This window comes from Fringilla coelebs (genome assembly GCF_963513975.1).
Source record: "Fringilla coelebs genome assembly, chromosome: Z".
Taxonomy (NCBI): Eukaryota; Metazoa; Chordata; class Aves; order Passeriformes; family Fringillidae; genus Fringilla; species Fringilla coelebs.
This window is the reverse complement of record NC_140031.1, coordinates 24,572,771-24,597,249: the sequence shown is the minus strand read 5'-3', so window position 1 is coordinate 24,597,249 and position 24,479 is coordinate 24,572,771. Positions and strand designations below refer to the sequence as shown.

Genomic DNA, 24,479 nt, shown 5'->3' with positions numbered 1-24,479 from the left:
TTTCTGGTTTGTACTGTTTAAAGGAGAACTTTTGCAGATCCTGGTTATATATCCAGATGTAAGTGGGGAAGAATCAGGCCTGTGATCAAAAGCACTATAAGGAAAGAATTATTTGAGTTATTTGGTTTTGGTGTTAAAGGTAATATTTTTTGTTAAAGGCAGATGTCCTCATACATTTTTCTTTCAGGCAAATATGTTCTTTTTTCTGAAAAAGGTTATGAAATTTCAAGAAAAAACAAGCTAAAAACAATTCCACTTGTTCGTTCTAATTAGTTAAATAGTCTAATAGTTTTATTCAAATTAGTTAAATAGTTTAAGAAGAACTGGACAGGTAGACCATATGGTGCAGAAACAGTTATCTCTGCTGGTTAATGAGGAAGGAAAGTAATAAAATGGGGAAAAAGAGATTACAATGTACCATGAAGACCCCGTTTCTGCTGAGCTCAGGATCGTTGATGTGCACCAGGTAAATGAATTCCCATGCTCATCTTGCCTACGTGTATTGTGTCTGCAGAGAGGATGCAGTGACAAGTGCTGGTACAGGACCAGTAGTGAAAATACCACCTAGGCAGGGAGTGTTGGGGACAGCCACTGGTGGTGGCACTGCAGCCTCACAGTATTATACATAGTTCTGTCTACTGCAGCTTGAGCTAGAAGAGTGCAACCTGGGGATGTGACTCTCAACATGAGAGAAAGAAAATTTTCTTAAAATACAGAAACATAGCTTTTAATCTGCTAGTATTACCCTAAATGAATCTGCTTCACACCAGCTTTTAAGCCAGCTCTTGTTTATTTTAAATAATTTAATACCTCGATAAATAAATTCCCTTTATTGAGGAATCTATTCTTTATTAGGTCAGAGTGAAGTAAATACTACCCTGAAAAATAAACAGAAGGCTTTGCACATGAAGAGATGAGGAGGAAGCTTGCAGGTATCCTGCTGAATTCAAGTGTGGGTTGTTTTATTTTCTTAATTACTGAGAACACTTGCAAGACAATAGCATCTTCTGTTTGTGAATTTATAGTTCAGGTGCTCCATTTAACCTGGGATATAAAATAATTTGACAAGGTAGTAAAATTGGAAGTAGTTATGATCTACAAAAGGCACAATTGAGTGTGACTTCCAGATCTGTTCTGAAGACTTTATTATCCTATATACATATAGTTAGTACCACTTTTTGGAGTACCCAGTGAGTCTTCTCACAGCCTATGTTAAGCAAAGATCTAAGTGTTTGTGGGAGTGAATTTTCTGATTTGTCATAGATTTATATCTTTTTGGGATCTCGCTGATTTAGTTTACAATTTCCAATCTTTATTTCAGATGTAGCACGATCTATACAGAATGCTAAGTATATTGAAATCTGTGAATGTAAAATAATGGAAAATAAATATTAGAGCGAAAGAATGCTTTGATTTTTATTTTGTGTATGCATCTTCAAGTGCTTTTACAAAATGGTCTTTTGTAGGTGTTTCCTGAAGGAGTGTTTCCTTTTCTGGCAGAAACACTAGTTTTCTGGGATTTGGGGTTTTTTTCATTTTAGTTGAAGGAATTGAATAGGAATATGGTGTTTACTTTAGTGAAAGTCAGCAAACATGTTGGCTGAATTGGTTGGTACAAAGAAGAGTGGATAGCTAGACTATCATCTCTGCTTTTGCTGCTTTATGCTACTCAGGTAGTCATTAATCCTTACTCTTTCAGACTTTCCAGTTACTTACTTGTAGTAATCAGTCCAACATAATTGAAAGGGTGGGAAGCTATCATGCATGGGCTGTAAATTATTCCTCTTTGTACTTATCACCTTAAGGCATGGATTTCAATTCTCTGAGAAAGCAAAGCTGTTTTAAAAAACAGTGTTTAGATTAAGCACTTTGCTTGGAAACTTCAGCAAGATAGAAAGACATTTCTGATTTCTGCCCAGACAGAAATTTTGCTCTGTTGGCATGTTTTTTGATGACAGGATTATCATACTTCTAGTGAGTATGAGCAGGTGAAATTCCATGTTGTTGTACCTGGTCTATCACAAACTGCAGAGTAAGATCACTTACTTTTGCAAATTTGATTTTTTTGAGTCTGTTGAACTCATGGGTAGGTGTACTGCAGAATGGTAAAGCATGGTTTTACCAGTATTGGGTCTTAGACTCTTTGTTCATTTGGTATTCCTAAACTCCTGCTTTCTTCAAGATATATGTATACATATATATACACATACACATTCACACACACACACACACACATACATATATATATATATATATATATATATACACACACACATATACACCGTGTAGTAATAGGGAATTTGACAACTGAAAACCCTTACTGGACAAACAAAAACAAACAAATATCAGTCTAAGAATTAAAGGAATTCAGAGTTTATGTTGCATGGACACTGTAAAATTATCTAAAATCTAGGAATACACTGTACTCATTAACACTCAGAAAAGTACCTGTTAGGATTTCATAGAGTTCTTCAAAGTATTTATAGAAGGCTTCAGCAGATCCATGAATGTTTTGATGCACGTTCATGAGCAGCTAGTAGATACTTCTAGCTGGAAGATAACTTCTACTGAGTACCTTGAAAACTGAAAAGCTGTAATTAGAGAAACTGCCTTGGCATAAAAGATTCAGCAGGATGACCTACTTAAAAGGATCATCATGTACCTAAAGTCAGGCTACAGTTTGCAGTCATAAATATTACATCAGAACTTTTTTAACGCTGCATTTCTCTTCCAGTAAATGCTTCAGTTCCCATTAATAGCGGAATAGTGCCATCACATCTGATTTTTTTGAGAAACAGTGAAAGTGCATGAAATTAATCCACAGGAAGATACTAAAAATACTTTTTTTACTATAGGTGATTTTCTATTATTAAAAAGCTAGGGAAATATATTTTAGCTTCTAAAGTCATGTCTATGTGATTGTAGGCTTCGTTTTCTCGTATCAGAAGTATATCACATCCTTAGCTTATCTAATGCAGTCTGTAGTTTTTCCTATCCCTCAAAACACGATGGGTCCTAAAACTCTTGTCTGGAGAATGCTTCTGGAGACAGTATATGCAACAGAATGAATAAAGGACAACTTCTTAAAGCCATTCCTTGGTCTTCTCCCATAAAGCTCTGAGGGCAGTTCACACTGCTTTAGAAAGGGTAATAAGATTAGCTTCAGAAATTTCCATCTATTTTTACTCCTGCATCATATCTCACTGCCTCCTTAGTTGCATTACTGCAATTTTTCTGAGGTAATACTGGAAAATAGATCATTAAAATGATCATGGTTGAAAATAACCTTTTCCCCAAGCTGGAAGCAGGCCAGGTTTTCTTAGAAGCACTGCTAAAAATCTGTAGCCTGCTTTGTCCCACGGGGGAGGCTTCTACAATCTGTTGCAGTGTCCAGATTCCCACATGTGTACACACACACACACACACACACACACACAGAGAAACACACACACTCCTTAACATGTGTAATGGTGTGATTTTGTAACTGATTTTAGCTGTTCTAACTACAGACTGTTGCCAAAAAATAATCCTGCATTTCTTTGATTTTAGCTGTTCTAACTACAGACTATTGCCAAAAAATAATCCTGCATTTCTTCCTTCTATTTGCTTGCATGCTGCTGTCATTTCTTTCTCCCACCTCTCGTGATAGTGTAGATGTGTGGTGAGCATATTGTAGATATGCCTGAAAAACTGCATGGAGAAGAAGGACTTGGTAGTCTTCAGTCTAATAAGCAAACTGCTCTTGACTCGTTTTGTCTGCGTTTGGGGATGCACAAGATGGAAAGATACAGCAGGGGAACAGGGAAGAGAACTGGGGAAAATGTCTTGGTGATTTCATGCTGCTTGGTTAGTGGGAACTCATGCTGGGCTAACACCCTGGGAGATGCATTAGCTGGTAATACACAGTTGCTCCCCTCTGTCCCTACTGTGAGTATAGACAGCAAAGAAAGGAACGTGTCTGTCCATGACTTAGGTATCGGGAATCTCCAGAGTGTGAAAGTGCCACCACTTCTCCCCACACTGAATTTTTTAGGGTGGGATTTCATATTGCTAAGACTTGGTGTGAATGCCCTGTGAATGCACTGGCCAAATTCAGTCAGCTTTGAGACACTGATACAGATTGGAGGAATACAAACTTTCTACAGGATTTGTGTTAAATAGAAGGCTAGAGAGATAATTCATGGTAACTCACTGAGAGAAAGGTTAGTGTTTGTAGCCCTTTCCTACAAAACAGAGAGTTCAAAGGGGAAAGGATATTGCAGACAAAATTATGATGTATGATGCATGGAATTGCTTGGTTTCTTTCAGAATAAAAATATCTGAGACTAGAGAGTAAAAAATTGAATTCTGAAGATTCTCTGATAGAGATACTGAATGTATCTTTTGCGTATTTTCCTTGTAACCTGTGATATTTGTATCTCTGAAGAAAATGCAGGCTTTTATATTCAAAGCCCTCTATTCTGATGTCCAGTACTTAAATAAAGATTGGGATGATTCTGTATCAGTGAGAAGAGGCATCTAAAAATAGCAAAGTATAAGCTTTTTTCCTCTTATATTTTACAGGTTGAATATTACAGCATTACTTGTACCTGGACTTTTTCCACTGATGTCCAACACTCAATAGACATTCCAAACACCATTTGGCAGGTGCCTTTGCAGCCTAAGAGCAGTCCTTTTTTGATACAGGATGGAGGACGCCTACAAAGACAGGACTTCACTAGTGAAAGGGGCCAAAGACATTGCTAAAGAGGTGAAGAGGCAAGCAGTGAAAAAAGTAAATAAAGCAGTTGACAAAGCCCAGGATGGCTACACACAGAGGTCCTACAGTCGATTCCAGGATGAGGAAGATGATGATGATTACTATGGCCAAGGAGGAAATTATGGTGTAGAAGCTAATGATGATGAAGGATCAAGTGAAGCAACTGAAGGACATGATGAAGATGATGAAATTTATGAAGGGGAATATCAGGGAATCCCCAACATGGGGCAGGGTAAGGATGACATGGTGGCCTTAGGTCAGTCTATGCGTGATGAATACAAGGATCGTCATGAGCTGGAAACGGAGAGGAAAGCTGATGAAGAAGAGCTGGCACAGCAATATGAATTGATAATACAAGAATGTGGCCATGGCCGTTTCCAGTGGGCCCTCTTCTTTGTGCTAGGAATGGCCCTAATGGCTGATGGGGTTGAAGTGTTTGTGGTTGGATTTGTGTTGCCCAGTGCCGAAACAGATATGTGTATACCCAATTCTGGATCAGGATGGCTTGGTAAGTAAAGTCTTCATTCTGTCTTTTTGCTATTAAAAGATTTGCTTACAGTAAGACTTAATATGTATTTGTCAGCAGAGAAGCTTTTATAAAAAGAGCTTTGTCTTTAATATAAATACAATTATTTAAATTAAAATTAATTGTATGTATTAAGAATTTAATTTATACTGTGGTTTTATATTACCGTTTACTTATTCGGTCAGTAAATAAATAACTAAAGAGAAAGACTGCACTGTAAAACTTAATAAGGAGAGGGAAAAATTTTGTTCTCGTATACAAGAGTAGATGTCCAAATGAACTAATCTAAAAAAAAGTAAAACCACAAAACCAGTCCACAGATGGAGAACTGGAGTCCTGTTGAAATTACATGGGTGTAATAAAGAGCAGAGGATACGACTGTGTGGCAACATTTTCACATGTGAGCCTTTGAAATGGTAAGGTGAAATTAAATGTAGAAAATGAAAAGGCTACCTATTACAGCCTTTCACTCCTTTTGGTTTTAGTCCTTTTATGCCAATGACTGTTCTCTAACCATCCAAATAGAATACTGTTTACAGTTGCATCTCTAAGCCTCCCTCCAGGTGACAGGAGTATAAGAGGAAACAGGTGAGGAGTTCTCAGATAACTGTGTCCTTTGTGTTATTCTTTGCTATTTGATCATTTGTTATTAGAACTACTTTGCCTATAGTGCAGTGATTAAACTTAAAATGGAGGGAAATAAATTATTACAATTTTAGTGGTTAAAGAGGCTGAATGAGTATAATCTGTTTTGTATTGCTTGTTTACACTAAATGCCAACATTGCATGCATCATGCTTAGACCTGTGAGTTTTCAAGTCTACTTCTTAAAGAAGGATGAGAAACAAAGACTGCAAACCTGTATGACTAGATAAATGAGTCAGTGCTGATAATGACATACAATGCATCTTAAAAAAGTAGTGAATGCTCAGTTTGCTTTTTTAACATGATTTTTTCATCCAGTCCTTGGCAGTTGACAATATCTTTAAAATCTACACCTCAATTTTTATAATTTTTGTAATTTTTGTAATTTTTATGTTGCTAGGAAAAAAAATATTTTTCTCACCCCCATTTTTTAATTACTGATAAACCTGCTTGTTTTACCACATGCACCCTGCTCAACAAATTAAAGAGTCCAAGTTGACTTTGTTCTCCAGGGCAATAAAATATGAGGGTAGCACCCAAATCTCCAATTAATTCATATTACATTGTGTTTTCTAGAAATGGCATTCTTTCTAAACAACTTCATTAGATGTTATGGAGGTGCTTGGAATTGGGAGTGGGGAGTATTGTCCCCACAGCAGTAGGGGCCAGGAGTATTCACATCCACCTGTTGGGGTCTGACCCATGTCAAGAATGTTGAGGATTTCCCTGTCACTAGAGTTCTTATGGTGCTGTCTTGGGATGTACTGGAATAAGTCTGCAAGTGTTTAACTAAATTCAGTACAGAAGCTGTTAAATACATCATAGTTACAAGTGTGTGTGTGTGTGTGTGTGTGTGTATAAATGATGCTTGTTAACAAAATTAAGGTAACAGCTCTGAAAACTCAACTGTGCAAGCAATGTATTCTCATGCCTAAAATATAGAAATCATAATATATCTTCCTATTGCAATAATATAAAACTAGCCTCTCTTTTGTGGTATTAACAAATAATTGTGTACTAAAAGATTAACATACAAAAGCAGGAAAGAACAGTGATAAGTAATTTCTTTCCCAGTGTGTATTGAGGGCATTGCAACACGTGACTGCTTTAGCAATAATTACACCAAAAATATATTTCCTGCCCATTGTTACTAAAAATATATCATAAGCTGCAAGTCATCAGCACACTAATGTACATATGGCTTGTAAACAGAGTAGATATACTGCTTGCAGACAGCATAACCTTAATTCCACTGATTCAAAATATTCATTGTACCAGTGAATGCTTAGTGAAAGCTTTTTTATGTTGTCATAACTGAGCCCTCACAACCATGCATTTCAATTGCTCTGCACTTGTGATTTCACCTTATAATTACATCCTAACTGGGGTCTTCCAGACAGGCATAATTCTTTTTCTCATGATTAGAATTCCATAATCCAGAGGATTCTGATATTGTTAGAATATTAAAGTCACTGGACTAATGCTAAGAGTTATAAGGTAAAATCAGTACACTTATACAGTATTTTTTTCCACGCAATTTTCTAGACTGTCAAAAGACACACTAAGAGCATAAAAACTAAAGAGTAAAAACTAATTTCTCATATATCATGCCATGGCAGTTTACTAGGGAACTTGAGCTAATTAAAAATATGTGGCAATATTTATTGATCCTCCCTGTTCCATACTTTATTTTTTAAAAATTCACTTTCACAAGGACAATTTCCCAAAATCCTTCCATATTGATTCTTGCATGAGTTTGAGATCACTGTTTATTGATCACCACCTGTCTCAGAGCCTATAAAGTCACATAATGAATGTGCTGGTGCCATGAACTGGCCTCAAGTTTTCTTTTGAATTCGATGATAAAGCAATACTTTTTCATCTCAAGTAAGTGGTTTTCTTTCTTAAGAAAAGGGCAGTTGACTAGCTTATATTATTCACCGTTATAGTGGCAAAGCAAGAAAGAAAGGTGTCCCTGATGTATATACAACTTGGCTGTACTTGCTAACTCCTGCATTTAAGCGGATTCACACTGGCCTCTTGGGTTCTGGCATCAATGGGAAAAGACTGTACCTTTGTGAGACAGGTTGTAGGCTCAGGCCTAAAGATGTTATTTTAACACTTTCCCTGCTTGCATCTTATCTCTTTGGTTTAATCAGTCAGAAACAAACTGATCTTAGGTTAATTCTCTGGGCTCTGATTTGGGTATACATTTCTACCCAATTTTTCTCTGTTGTTTGTTTGGTGTTTTTTTTGTTGTTGTTGTTTTTGGGGTTTTTTTGTTGTTGTTTTTTGGTTTTTGTTGTTGCGGGTTTTTTCTGTTTTGTTTTTTTGGTTTTTTGGGTTTTTTTGTTGCTGTCTTTGTTTTGTTTCAACATGAAATTTTTATTGTGGCCTTTTCTTTCCTCAACATCTCTGTATCTGAAATACTGGAACATTGTTTTTCCTCAGCTAGGCAAAGCTAGTCTTTCCCAGCTCTATCTGTTCAGGCTGCCCTGCTCCTTCTGACCGTCCATGCCATCACTAGTTCTCCCACGGGACTTGTAAGTGCTGACCCTTGTGTGCAGGACCCTTGGCAGCTGCACTGCTGTCCCTGTTGCTGGCAGTACATACAGGCTGACTCCTGCTCAGCTGGTCATGAGGCCACTCCTCACAGCCTCAGTTGGGACCTGTTTCAGACAGACACTTGCGTTCCTTTTTTGTACTTTTCATGGAATCATAGAATAGTTTGAGTTGGAAAGGACCTTTAAAATGTCTTGTAATCCAAACCCCCTGCAATATGCAGCTTTAACTCAGGTTGCTCAGAGGCCTGTCCACCTCAATAGCAGAAAAAAATCTCAACATCTCAGGATTTAGTGATTATTTTTAAATCTTTTACTTTTATTTTTTGCATAGGTACCGTTAGGCACTCTTATTCACTGACATCGTTTGCTTCTCAATGATTTCTAATAGTCTCCCTGGTCTGTTTTGAATTCTTATATGATCCTCTGTATGAAATTTAGACTGAATCATCTCTGGAGGGTGGACAGTCTTTGACTCTGTTCTGTCTTCCCACTGTGTTAACCTATGTGTTAGTCAAGACTTTGATACAGATTCAGAGACAGTACAGTAACAAACTTAGAAATAATTTTTATATGTAAAAGACCTTCTTAGCTGATGTGTCAGCCTACAGACATTTTCTTCCTTCTAAAAACCACACATATTGTGGGAAATCACTGCACTGATAATGCAGGCACTGGGAATATGAGCAGCAACAAACAGCTTACCTTGGAAATAAAATTATTTTCTGAAACCCCACATTTAGTGTCGCATAATACCTTGACCTAAAGGTTTTTTCTGTTATTTTCTGAATTTAATAATCAAATTTTGTGTAGTACCTGTAGAAAGAAGAATATAACTGGCATAACTTGGTCTTTTGGGCAAAAGTAGCTCTCAGTCTGGGACAACAGTTTACCAATTCTGCATAGATTACTAATTTGCATATTAGCTGTTTTAGTAACCATGCTTCCCATGCCTATTCTTCCTTAAAACCTACCAGACATAACCAGCATAATTTTAATCCACACAGTTCTTCCTCTTTTCATGAGAAGAAATTCTCTCCAGAGGTTTGGTAGCTGATGTAATGTGCTTATAAGCTCTGCTAAGAATACCAAATGATCTCTGAATTTTTCCACTTCTTAGTTTAAAGAAGTACTGGCTTGCCAGATCCTTGCTAATTAATTTGATTCTGGTTTTGCAATGATCATTTTCAACTTTATAGCCAACAAATACCTTCCTTCAAACCAATCAATGATGAATGCAAGTCCTTCCATTGGGACAGAGTAACCCAAGTCACGGGTAGAAGCTCGTCACTAAAATGCTGGGTAGAAAACAGCTCTGCAGAAGGAACTGTGGTTTTTAGTAGGAAGCAAGTTGACATAGGACAGCAGTGCCTTGCAGCTGCATTGGCAAAAAGGACCTGTAAGCAGAGGGGAGTGATTGTTTTCTGTTCTCAACACAGTAAGCCTGCACGTTGGATTCTCTGTCCTTTTGTGGAGCCACCTGAAAAGGAGAAATTTACAAATGCAGGCAAATTTAGTAGAGGACCAGTAATGTGACAGGAGAAGGGGAATACACAGCATACAAGAAGCAAAAGGACCTGGTGGTTTTTAGTGTGGAGGAAAGAGGTCAGGTGAATCTGTCTGTACTATTTGGGAACAAAATTGAGAGAAACTATTGTGAAGGTGATTAAAAGGTGGATTAAAATTTTTCTCAGTGGAGCACAAAGATCAGAAGTTGCAATTGGAGATATCTGGTACAATAAAGAAAGTTCAAAGTGAGGTGGTCAGCCACTGGGAATGTTGCATAGAGAAGCTGTAGGATGTCTGGGAGATTTTCAAAAGTTGACTGAAGGCCTGAAGCAAAGTTATCTTGCTCTGAGGACAATCATGCTTTTAGCAGAGGTCAGAACAAAGCTCTTCAAAAGTCCCTCCCAACCAAATTTTTTCTGATTAGTTGTCTGCAAATGCATGATACTTCCACCTACCTATGACAAACAAAAACTGCAGCTGTTGCACTTCAATAAGCTTTCAAGGGAAAGGAGGGTTAGAACTCATGGATTGTACATAGGCTTGCCATTTCAAACACACACCAGGGTCTAAATTAATTTAGGCAAAATCATATAGCTTGAATTATTTGTTCTTCTCCTGAGATCTGGCAGAAACCTGGAAGCATGTGACAAAATAGTGGTGAATAAAGAGCTACACAATCTGAGTTTGATGGGAGTATTTTGTAAATATTCATGTATCTACACACCTAGTGGGATTATTTGCCAGTTAAGAGCTTTGAATATTAATAGATTGTCACAAAACTGTCCTTACACCACAGTAAGCCTACTGCTGAGGCAAGTAGTTATCTGTGTATAACATTGCTGTCTTGTTTTGTTGAATATTAGTATAGGTCAGTAGAGATGGATGAGATTCTTCCATGTTACTGCATAAAATACAGTGGGAGAAGGAGAGTTTCTTCTAGTTATATTCCAGTTATTAGTATGGTACTGCTTTTGTTATGACACAATTGTTATGGCACCACAAGTGACATAAAATAAAGGAAACCCTGTTTCTCTTATTTTTACTATGTTATGTTGATGTACTCTTAGTACTACAAAGATGTACTCTTAGACATTTGAAATTTGTATAAATTTCAAAATATGAATTTTATTCAAGAGAGCACATATCTAAAACGTTAAGTCATTATATGTGATCCAGTATATATGCATGATAAAAACATCTACATAAAGACTGTTTACTGGAGCCATATCAGATGTTTGCTTGTGAGGAGTCTCACTGAAGCAACAGTGAGAGTCTGTTGAACTTACAGTTCATAGTAGTAATAAATCTTTAGCAGCAATAGAAATATTTAGACTGCAGTAGAACTGCAGTCATTGAAATACACTCTAAATATTCCAGAACAAGGTGAAAATTGGTCTCTAGCATTAATGTCTTACTCCTTCAGAAGGAGATGCCAGAAATTCAAAAGCCATCACGCATGCTGTTCACCTTTGGTACAGTTCAGCTCCCTTGCAAGTGACATTATTAAAGTCTGCCTACTGTGGTGCTTTTTTCACTTCTCTTCCAAACACAGTTTTTTGAGGGAGAAAAATTAAGAGACAGATCCTTACAATTTCTAAGCTGTTACAAAATATGGACAAGTGAAAACGGTGGTTATGTCTGGTTTTGTTTTCTGAGGGGAAAAGGGGACAGTGGAGGGTGTTTGCAAAGTGATTTTGCTTGTTATGACCTGGACTAAACCTGTATCACCAGGAACATCACGGACAGTCATGAGACAGGAACTGGGAGCACAAATTTAAACCATTAATGAAGCACAGTGTACTCAGTCCTCTGTGCTGGTGCAGGCTCCCACTGTAAGCAACTATCTAAGGTGGGTCATAGCTGCCCTCTTTTTCTGGGTATGATGTTGTTCCCTAGCCACTTTGTTGAAGCCAGTATTAAGAGAGTGAACAGATCCATTTCAAATGTTTTTCCTCTTTCAGGTTGTTTCTACATGCAAATTTACTGCAAGGACCCATAAGGATCATTGACCCCAACACATCATCCTGCTCAGGACAGCCCCAAAAATCACACCTGAGCGCATTGTCCAAACACCTTTGAACCTGTCAGGCTGGTGCTGTGACCACTATTCTGGGGAGCCTCTTCCAGTGCCCAACCACACTCTGGGGGAGGAGCAGTATCTTACTCCTACCTAAACCTCCCCTGGCACAGCTTCATGCCACCTCCTCAGGTCATGTCACTTGTCACCAGAGAGATCAGTGCCTGCTCCTCTGCTTCCCCTCATGAGGAAGATGTAGACTGCAATGAGGTCTCCCCTCAGACTCCTTCAGGCTGACCTCAGCTGCTGTTCATAAGGCTTCCCCTCAAGACCCTTTATCATCTCCATTGCCCTGCTTGTGACACATTCTAGGAGTTTAATGTCTTATTTTTATACTGTGGCTCCCAGAACAGCCCGCAGCCCTTGAGGTGAGGCTGCCCCAGCTCAGAGCAGAGCAGGACAATGCCCTCCCTTGCCCAGCTGCTGATGCTGTCCCTGATGCACCTACAGGACGTGGCTGACCCTCCTGGCTGCCGGGGCACTGCTGACACACATTCAATTTCCATATCTCTTTCCAAAGCACTGCTCTCCACTTTTTAGTATCATTTATTAGCATAGAAAAGTGAAGTTAAATAATTATTGCTTGTAGTTTTCTTCAAATCTGTCTCAGAGATTGAGTTTGTCTAAAAGAATCTAAAATCTTTGGGCTGCGTTTTTTGCTCCTGACAGGTTATTTTCTGGCTCTGCCTATCCCATCACAGACCAGTAATTTTTCCATTTATGTCACATAAATTTATAGTCCTACAAAAGTGGCGTAAAGAAGGAAATGCTTCCCAAAGGAAAAGCCTGAGGGCAATGTTGATTTCACACATTTAATTTGGCTGTCGCCTTCACTTTTTCCTCTCTCTCTCAACTACCATGGGATCCCTGGTTGACAATACATCACTTCTTAAATCAATATGTCAAATGGAGTTTTTTAGCCAAACTGAACATTTGAAAGATGATGGTGCAGTTGCAGTTTGGTTAATTCTGCAGCAGAGTTTAGTATAATCTGCAAGCTTTCAGATTTTTTTGTGTAGCTTTGAATTTTGCATCTTGCATCAAATGCTAAGCTATGAAATGAAACAGAGAATGTATGAGTTCCTTGTCAAGACAAAGAAATATTTTTATAGAGAAGGTGGTAATGAACTTCCTTAAGACATGGACCAAACATTATTTAATGGCTTGGTAGTCACAGCTGAGTAAATATCTTGCTATGCATTTAATTCTTGAACTTAATCAGAAATTAATTAATCAAAAATCCTTAATTCAATCCTTAATTGAATTAAGGATTTTTGAACCTGTCGAAGTTTGGCTTGTCTTTTTTCTTGCACTATCAGTACGTTGAAGAATTGAAAGAAAATTTTATGTTATTATAGGAACCATTTGAAATAACTTATTATTCTAGACCTTTGGCTTGTTTAAGGGAGTGTCAGTGCTGAAAAATATGGAATTAAAGAAAGAATTTTAATCTGGTCTGGCTTCATTTTAATGCAGATGTAGTTCTTTCCTAGTGATGGGTGCATCAATTCTCACTGTACACACTTGTTTCACTTGTTGAACTATCAGTTTATGATTGTTTCAGATATGGAATATTACTGCTTTCATAGCTGATGCAGAATCAAAGTCGTGGTTATACAATATTACACAAAAAATATCTACACCAAGGAATGCATGAATATGGTATATGTATGATTTTTTTAAATCTTCCCTTCATGCAAATGCTTTTTCTGCAACAGCTATAATTGTAGTTAAAAATTTGTCCAGGATACTGTGATTTACTGACATTTATAATAAAGTCTCTTGTTTGCATTTAGTCTTGTTCATTTTTCAGTGCTTGGTCAGCCCTATACAGAATGAGAAGTATTGATACAAGGGAACAATATAAATGTAAGATTTTGTAGTTTCACATGCTACTAACAGGCCACAGGAGTCTGGGAGGAGTTACTCACAGATTTATCATGTGAGCAGAACTATGGGTAACTTAGGGAAGTTCTGTTCATAGTATTTATTTTTTTACTAGGGAATCTCATATTTTACACTCAGATCAACTTACTAGTCACGCTGCTAGATTGGCACTTCCATACTGCTAATTGGAAAATGTTGTTCCCTGGCTCTACTAAACCTATGACATGTTTGCACAGCATCTACCAACTGGCTTCAGCTAGAGAAAAAAAAACCAAGGGGTTTTGGTGATGCATTACACATGTTGAGTTATTCTTGCTTGACAGGTAAACTTTACCCAGGATAAATATGCAAAGTATTTTCAAAGACTCTGTTTAACAGACAGAAAGGTGTTTTGATATAGTTTTTTGAGGGGGTTGTAGAAAGTTGGGAGAGCACTAAAAGTAGAAAAATTAGGAAAATGGTGTAAAGTGAAACTGGCCTTACATCCATCATGTTAAAGAAGATCTGCATTTTCAGTGATAGGCAAAAGTAGCTATTTGCAAATTTCTTTGTGTCAGTCTATCTGGACTGAAATGATTTGCTTTATTTTGGCAAGAAGTGTAACATCTTATATCACTTTGAAGGAGTATAGATGAATATAACCCAAGTGATATGTGACTCTATTGCACAGCATATTGCTTTTGTCTGGCGTTTGTCAGACCTGCTCATTTTCACATAGAACAAGTATTTTCCTAATCCATTAGAATTCAGGGCAATTTTCAAGCTTGGTTCTGAAGTTGCCAGTAGCAAGTCATGTTAAATGGATATTATAAACTGATAGATGCAGTAATCTAAAAAAAATCCATTTAGACATTATGACAGTGCCTCCTGGTACTATGGTAAATACATAATTAAAAAGCCTGTTTAGCTTCACCAGCACCTGCAGGTGTATTGGCAGCATACAGAAGATTACTCTGATTCATTATTACTAATTTTGAATTGGATTATTTAATCTGTTTCATTGACTCTAAATTGGAAAGCAGAAAGAAGACGTGGGAAGGAAGATTTGTTTTTCACTCTCATGCAGCTCTGTGCTAGGTGAGGTGGATCAGGCATCCTCTCAGGCAAATATGTGTGTTTAATTTTGGTAACCTGTTTCTCAACAAGTTCAACCTAATTCAATGTCTGTTTCTGAAAACAAAAGGTTTGGTTATGTTTTAGGATTTTTTTCTTTATTTTTCTTTGAGGTTTTTTTTGCTGCTTTCTTTTTTAAATTGTAATTTTTCTTCCCTCACCCTACCAGTTCATTGGAAGAATGGTGGTGACTGCCACTGTATGGAAGGAACAAAATAAAAAGAAGGTATTTTCTCCCATTTATGGGGAAAAAAGTTTACTTCTGCACTGGGATATACTTACAGAAAATAGACTTATTGGCTGATTGAAGACATAACCAATGGTCATCTTAAATATTGAACAGAAACAACAGAAATTGTAGTTTTGTTAATTAGTTCTTAGTATCATGTGCTTTGATTTACTGCTTTGGATGAATCTGTTGTTAATGTAGGTTTTTATGGTTTGGAATTTTAGTTGTAAGTCAACACTAATTAAAAGTTAGCTATATTCATGGGATGTGCTCTGTTTAGGGTCAGAAGTAGGACTCGTTGAATTAGAAATTAATATTCAGGCAATAAAACATGTGGCCAAAATGAACAGTTTTGATATGAAATGAGATGATTAATGTAGATGACTGCATGGGCAATTTAAAGCTTTAGTGAAATATATCTTTTGGCTTTGAAATTTAATTAATCCTAGCTCATTGCTCAGTGCTATGCACTGTTCAAGCATACACAGCATTTATAATCATTCTGATTCTCAGGACTGCCATGGAAGTGCATTTCAAATTGCAAAGTCACAGCAATTTCTACCATGACAGGGTCAATTCAGAGATGGACAAAGAGTGCAATGAATTTAGCATCTAAATCTGAGAGCAGAAAAATCCAGAGGAACCTGCACAGTTGCAGGGGGATAAAATGGGAATTAGGGGGGCTAGGACAGCTTAACTAGGTGTGTTTTATCCAAAGCTTGTCTGTTAGGATTTTCTTGCTAGTGCCAGAGGGAATCATTGGATCAAAGGAAAAGATAATGTGAAAATAGTACATTCAATGATAGCACCTATGGAATCTGTCAACAGCTTCATGTCATCACTTGGGATTACCTGAGCTTATGTTAATGTCTGTGCTCTATATATTGCATATTTGTAGCTACCATCTTGTAAAATATTGTTTATATGGGAAGAAAAATACCATGTATTTGTTGCTTTTTACAGTTCCACGTTGTTAAATTTGAACGCTGATTGACTATTTGTGTTGGAAGTAGCAAGGAAATAGTGCTTTAATCTTTTTTTGTATAATGCACTGTTGATTTATCTGTCCAAGTATAATCTGTATGAAATAGCAGTGTGCTGCTGTTGGCCGAAATAGTGACTGTGGGTGTCCAGTTTATAAATTATTCCAATGAAGAAATGGAATAACTCTGATCAAATATTTATTATGATAAATCTGTTATGGAATAAATAAAAACTGTGCTAGCATCTGGTAGGAGATAATACTTTTTTTAAAGACTTAAGTTCCTGGCATGATAGCATTTTAAAAGTAGTAGTGATGACGACAATGTACTGCTGCCTTATCAGAAAATGCAGCTGTGCAGAATATTCCTCAGCCTAGCAAGTAATCTATTACCTGTCACAATCTCTGCAGCTACTGATCTTCTTCTATTAATTTATTAATTTATCTAATTTGGATATGAAGATAAGCAGAAGCACTCATTCCTTTTGTCATCACAGTGTTTCAATTAAAATAATATCTGAGTACACAAGAATGTGTGTTACTAATGAAATAATAATCCAAAACGGAGTATTACTTCATTATTAAAAAAAAGTATCAGCACACCTGCTGATACTTTTAAATTTTAAACATATTGTAAGGTGAATGTCACTATAGGAAAAGTGATTACCATGCAGAAACATAGAGCAAGAATATATTATGTTTTCTTCAAAAAGAACTGATAATTTAAAGGTCTATACCTATATCATCTAAATATTTAAAATTTAGTCTGCACTAAATATTTAAAATAAATCTAGTTTCATTAGCCCAAGGAGGGGAAATATGGTAGCAAAGTGTTTCATGATGGCATTTAATTGAGCCTTATGTCACAAGCACTGCAGGTTGTAAATCTCACAACTGAGGTACAGGGAACTAATCAAAATTAAGTGTATTAGGCATATAAATATAATATGAGGATGCCAGAGGAAAAAACCCAAACCCTATTAATAACTGAATGAAATTTCTGTGAATGATTGTTGTGGTTTCATTCATTTTTGATGGACAGTATTTCTTTTATAAGACTAGAAGCGTTTTGATCAAACATTTCCAGCAATGAGTTTTCTTCTTTGTGATTTCCCTCAGGATGGATCTACTGGAGTAGATTCCTGAGACATGCAAGTTGTGTTCCTGGGGAAAAAAAGAAAAGGTTTTTGTTTTAGTTTGGTTTTTTGGGGGCTTGCTGTTGTATTATTTTTCTTTTTTTCTTTTTTTTTTTTTTTTCTTTTTGGTTGGGTTGCTGTCTTTCCTTTTGTTTTATTTTGTTTTCTTTATTTAATGGAGAGGATAGAGCAGTTCTTACCTCTCCGTTCCATCCAAGAAAAAAAATTTCTTGGCTCATCTTTGACCTTTTGACCTTTGGAACAGCAAGCTGATCTGTTTGGGTAGCCATGACATCAGGTGATTTTTACTTAAGTCTCAGTGTTAAATCAAGACAAATAAATGGTTGGTATTTGTCAGTCTGACGTTTTGGTGACATAAAATTATGTGTAGTCAAATTTTGTCTTTCATTACATTCTTTCTGCTTTCTAAATATGTCCTATCCACTTAGTTTCAGCTGGTTTTCAGCAATATTGGAGGCTTCATATTGGCTTCTACATTTGCTTCCCTTTTAGGGTTAAGTTGTCTGGAAAATTTGGACGTTGTTCTTTTGAAAAGGAAAAAATACGGAAGAAAATACCAGTTTTTTGTTCTTTTAAATTTTTATTTATTGTTTTGTCCTTTTTCGGCTGCATATGTTGTTTTGTATTTGTGAAACCTCTTTAGAACTGTAGTACTAGGCTACCTCACAACAATTTTTCTTTTTAAATCATTAATCAAATTATAACAGTCTGTCATGATATTACAAACGTGTATTTTTTAATTGTGTTACTGATAATATTTTTTCTCATTTTCTTTAAGATCATAAACAGGTTTGCATGGAGAACTGTTGAGTTGCTTGCTCTTTTCCTGTCTTTGCTGGTCAGCTGACTATGGTATTATTATTCCTTGTTTTTGCTTTAAGTTCCATTTTCTTGATTTTCATGGTTGAGATCCTGTATTGCAGCTCATCGTTACTGTTTGGGAACAGGATCATTTTGTGTGAACACTGGATAGAATTAATTTGATTTTTATTTATATGGAATTTCTGTGTTGGTATTTGGCTGAATGTCATCAGATATTTGTAGGCATATTTGAAAGTGGTGCTTGGGTTTGGTGGGTTGTTGGTTTTTTGGTTTTTTTTACCTTTGTACGTTTAGGATTTTTTTCCTGCTAACGGAGCAGATGAACTATTTCTTGTATAGTCTTAAATTGATTGCAGTGAGCTATCAAATGTATGAGATGTATTTTTTGTAGCTTGTACATCAGAGGATTTGCCTGAGTTGTTTTCTTATGTAAATACAAAAGAAACAGAATTTTACAAAAAAAAATAATAATTTCTAATTTTTTATTTGGTTGAAACAATATTTTTAGGGTTTGTTTTGCATTGATGAAAACACTAATGTTTCTGTATTGCTCAACGAGTCTAAGAACAGATGAGGCTGTATTTTCTTTTTCCAGTAGTCTCACTGGAATTTAGTCTTTTCTTTTTTCTTGAATTTATATATTTCTTTAGTTATTATGGAGATAAAGCTGTCTTTTTTTACTGACTGTGAAGCATATCCAGAATGTTTTGTGAACTAAGCAGCTAAACAATATGCAAAAGCAAAATGGTCTATCATGCAAAGGCTTGTCACTTTGGAATTTTTACTATTAGAAAACTAAGCACAGAGGTTACTCAGCTGCAAGTTTTCTTCTTGAAGGCCCAAGAATGACTGCAGCATGATAGGTGCTGTGAAAACTTCTATATTGAGAATGGGGAGCTTCAACATTAATTTTAAAATAGCTTTATATTTTTCATGTACTTAAACAGAAAAACCCTATTAGCCTGATTTCTAAAAATAATTCCAATAATACAAGTGAACTTTAACTGTTTGTAAATGTATTTGAAGCCAAAGAGCGAAGAGCTTCAAAACAAGTGTGTAATTAAACATCTGTGCTAAAGAGTGTGAAATTTCATATGGAAGCCTGTCTGCAGTTGTCTTGACAGGGAAGGCAGGAGGAGTGGATTAGTCTGAAAAGTTGTAATAGAAAAAGAGCCTGATATGCTGTGGCATTTTGGGGATTTACATACATTGCATATTATTAGGTAAGAGGAGTCATTTAACATCTGAAATTAAGACACTAAATGTTTACTGTGAGAAGCAGCTAGAGTTTAGGTGAAGGAAATCAAGGCTTGAGAAGTCTTGAACTTGCAGAGACTCCTGCAAAAGCTCAGTTTTAGGTGATATAGTGTCTATCTCACATGCTTGCTGGAAAACAGTACCTATCAGCTTTTTCAGATGGCTGAACAATTCGTGGTTTACTTTAACTACTTAGATCCACACATTAAAATTCTACCATTCTGTGTATATAGAGCTTGATAGCACTGCAAGAAAAGTTTACAGAAACAAAGAAATAGTTATTACAGAGAAATATTAGTTTGTGGCAATTCTTTACGTAGGAATATTGCAGCCACGGTACAACTGAGGGGATGAATGGCATAATATCAAAAATAAAAAATGAAGATCAAACATACTAAGTACATAGGTTTTAGACATCCAAAGACAGGGGCTGTAGAAAATTTGAGTTATTTTGTCAATTTTTGAGTTATTACAGCTTTCTTATATTTGTTGTTTTAATGGATATGTGTTTGCCCTAATTATGTCCCATTGCAAGCATTTAATGAGAGGTTATGTTTGACAGTTGCTGCATAGGTTGCTACAATTTTCAAGTCTTTTCCGATCAAAGAAACTATTAACAGGTTATAATTAAATGCAGGTCTGAAAGATTATAATCTTTAAACTCCAAATATACTGTATTATCAGTATATCAGAATCTGGATATTCTTATTCCTATATTCATCATGCTACTTATAGGCATTGCAGTACTTCACTATGAATTGTTATACTCTAAACAATAGCATATGGGAAGATCCTAGTACAAATAAATAAAACACTGATTATGTTATAATTATTATGAAAATTGTTTGGCTTCTTATGGAACCACATTCATAATTGCTCTTTCCAAAATAGAAATGGTATTTTTATCTTATTTTTAAAGTCTTTTTATAACATGGATACTTTTTCTGGCTGTATGAAACGCATTCCTCATTCAGACAAATTACCTAAACAACATAGCAGGAAACAAAAACTTCAGGCTAGTTTTATAACTGATTTATAATAGGTATGTTACTGCAAAAAGCTGATCAGGGAGTCCCATAGCCTCCGAGTCTCTCTGTTGCAACAAAGTCTGACTTTTCTGTCATTGCTGTACTTCTTCCTGACTAAATACACTTACAAACTGATTTCTCAGACGGTTTTGTCTATCTTTTAGATACCAGCCTATGAATTACAACAGATATCAGCAAGTAATGAAGTTATGGCAGCATAAGGAGTACAATACTGCTTTACTGAACCTAAGTGACTAGTTATGTGGAACTGAAGTGACGAGTTATGCATTTATTGTTATAACATTGTTTAATTTGTCCATAACTAGCATTTGGATACCAAGGGGGTTCTTGGTCAGCTGTTTTGTAAGGCTAAACTCTTTCTAGCGGTCTGAAAGGTGCTGTGTACACATCCCTTTAAAAAATATCTAACCACCTGCTAGCCAAAGTGTGTGCATAGTGTAAAGCAATTCCACACTAAGGTTGCCTTGTCTGAAGAGGATGTAAGTGTGTATTATGTACATTTGTGCAGAGGGTGAAAATCATTGAAGTGTGTAAGAATTCTGCTATGGAAAGAAAATACAGGTTTGTTAAAACTTGTCAAAAGAACAATAAAAGAGATTATTTACTTTAGCATGTTTCTTTTCAGCTACCATCTGCTTCGTCTCAGTGCTTTTCCAAAATTGACAGAGTTTTAGATTACATGTTACCTTCTGGGGAAAATCCAAGACATATGATATAGATATCCTTTGAAGTCTTTATATTTTAAAATATTTTAAAATATGTTCTAAGATCAGACAGGATGTCAAACCAGTGTGTTCTTTCCACTATATTAGCTGATATCTTTAGAGGCATGAGTGAACAAAAAGAAAGAGAAAATAGCCAGTCTTGTGGTTGGTAGTAGCTGTTCAAAAGGGGAGTAACACCCCTCAGCATCACATGCTAGGTTGACATCTATATACATATACAGATTGACCAACAACCTGGTATTTAATTTTTACATATATGAATTTATGCAAAATGTAATGTGTGAATTATGAAAGATATGCAAAAAATTTCGTGTTATCCACAAGAGATTTATGTTCTGACCCGTGGCATAACATAATGAACAAAAGCTACAATGGTTAGAAAGGAAATGCTCGTGATAATCTGATGATGATAAAATTATCATCTTATCTCATTGGCTACTTATATTTGTTGGGTGGTTGTTCAGCTATTTTACATGGTTAGAGCCCTCCTTTGCCATTTGCCACTTTTGTGGTTATTGTGAATATTGTTGCAGGGTAAAATCATCTAAAGGAGAAATTTGGAAGTTGAGAGAAAGGCACTTCCTTTACATGATGCAGGAGGGGTTTAAACTAAGGTTTACTAAAGTAAACTAAAGTTTACTAAAGTAAAGAAGGGAGGAGAACTTCAATCTACCCCAATCATAGCATTTTGGAGCCAGTGTCAACAGGAAACACCCAGAACCTGGAGAATGTTCAGAATCCAGCAGTTTTAGATAAGGAAGAAGTTCTTCATTATGAAGGCACTGGGACAGACTGTACAGAGAAGCCGAGAATGCACTGTCCCTGGAAGTTTGCAAGGCCAGGGTGACTGGGGGTCTGAAAAATCCGGTCTAATGAGGAGTGCCCGTGGCAAGGGGGCTGGAAATAGATGGACTTTGAGGTCCCTTACAGCCCAAACCATTCTATGATTCTATGAATCTCTTACAAGAAAGAGAGATAGAAAACACAGAATAGAAGTAAGACAGAAAATGTACTGAAATGTGTATTTTTGGTAGCTGCAGTAGGTTCTGGATGGAAGGGTTACAGATCTTTGCTCAAGGAGAGGATTTGTACAGACTACAAGGCAATTAGGAAAAAATTGGAAGCTAATATAATGGAAAAGAAAAAGATAATGCTGCAACTCAGAGAGCAGCTTATTTATAGCAGTTTATTGACAGGATGAGAATATTATTTTTAGCAGCATCTTTCAAATGTTCTTTAGGAGAATTACATCAGTATGAGAGTCCAAAACACAGTACAATGACCAAAGGATTTTTCATCTAAAAGAAAGGTTATTTTTTTTAAACTCAAGACTTGGAAACATTTTCTTTCATTGTTCAAAGCGTTTTGATATATTTGTGCATCACAAGGAATGTAAATTGGTAAAATTAGGATTATTTGCATAGAAATATTTCCAAGTTATCTCTATAAAGAAATAAAAAGCTATTAAATTTGTCTTCTCTATTTCTTATATTGGAATGTTTACTGGGAAAGCCCAATAGTACTTACACAGAAATTTCATTGTATTCTTACAATTTCATTGTAAGAATAAAAATTAACTTTTTTTCTTTTTGAAATCTGTCTGCTGTCAATGTAGCTATTTGACAATCTTTGCTACATTCTTTCTGCTCCTAAACACCTCTATACCAAAACAGAATACTGTAATGTCTGTGTCCTTCTTGAGCTAAAGAAGGTAAAGACATATGTCTTAGTAATTCTGCAGATTCTGGATTTACTTATATTATCATCAGTATTCTTTGATGAAAATGTAAGAACCTAGCAACATCTAGAAAATATTATGGAGTTTGTTGCTTTAGCAATTCTCCTGTGATGAACAGCATGGCATCTGTTTTCTTAGATGCAGCTCTAAGGAATCTGATTTAGAAGAAGATGCCCCTACTCATGGCAGGGGATTGAAATTTAAGGTGTCCTTTAATGTCCCTTCCAGACCAAATCACTTTATAATTCTGATTCTATAATCTTGTTAATATAGAATATAACGCACAATGTGTATCCTATTTAAAAATATCCTATTTTAAATTATGTCTCATAAGTAAAGAGCAGTGGAAACTACTTGCATGGAACATGAGGGGGAACAGGGACAATCCAGGGTATATTAGACCCTGCAGATGTCAGCACTTCAGGCATTATCATCTGTAATTCCAAGAACAGAAATACTGATGAGTAAACTCTACACTGATATGCATTTAACCAAGCCCAGGAATTTAAATGGGGCTTTTTCAGCTTCCTTTACCATCCACCTACCTTCTGCAGGGCAAAGGTGATTCTTTTGGAGGCCAGAATTTCACAGCAATTAGAGTCCATTAGAGATGCTGGAGAATTTGTCCATTCTTGAGACTAATCAAAACGAGACATTTTAATTACTTCTAGCACCTTTGTAAGTAATTCCTGCTCTGTTGAAGATGGTAGCAATATGCAGGATATATAATACCTAACCTGGGAAGTTCAACAAGAAGCTGGATGGAAAAAGAATTCCATGTATCAAACAAAATACAGTGTTGAGGGTTCTGTCCAAAACTTGGGAATTACTTTCTCCTTCTGACAGTCTGCTCAATATGTTGCACATATTTGTCAAATGTTACTCAGGGTGTTTTGAAAAGAAATTATGTACAATGTGCTAAGATGTGAACAATCAAAATATTAAATATTTCAACTTACCTTTCTGTGAGAAAGCACATGTGGAAACAAAATTTATGCTAAAAAAAATCACCCATTTTTTGCTATGCTGTTTTAATAAATGTAACTGTATCTGTTCAAAATTATTGGGGGGGGGGGGGGAACATGACAAAAAAACCCAAAACAACAAATCAAGAACATTACAGTGCTTTTGCTTTGAAAGGACATTGACCTTTGAAATAAAGAAATACACTGATGTGGGAGGGAGAAAAAACAATTAAGATGGACATCTTTGATTCTATAGATCTCAAGTGGAAAGTATTTGTTTTATAATCAACTTTTTTTAGCACATATTACTCCCAGTGATCCCGATGTTTAATCTCCTGCAGGACTGCTCATACTCTAGAGATGTTCAGACAAATTGTATCTGTAGGGGAAGTAATAATTTTTTGCAATATTTAGAATAAATTCCTCTTAATTCTGAGGAAATAGTGGCATTTTCTCCTCCTATTCAGACTTACTTGCCT

The 24,479-nt window shown here is 36.1% G+C and overlaps 1 protein-coding gene across 1 annotated transcript in view; it reads left to right on the top strand.

Moving 5' to 3' along the window:
- Window positions 1-4,687: 4,687 nt before the first annotated feature.
- Window positions 4,688-24,479, top strand: part of SV2C (synaptic vesicle glycoprotein 2C) — a gene marked incomplete at both ends in the record, with an annotated part of 75,151 nt that continues 55,359 nt past the window's right edge. The window contains one exon of the mRNA XM_084224963.1: window positions 4,688-5,267. Within this exon, the coding sequence (XP_084081089.1) occupies window positions 4,688-5,267 (580 nt within the window). The remainder of the gene's footprint in view (window positions 5,268-24,479) is intronic.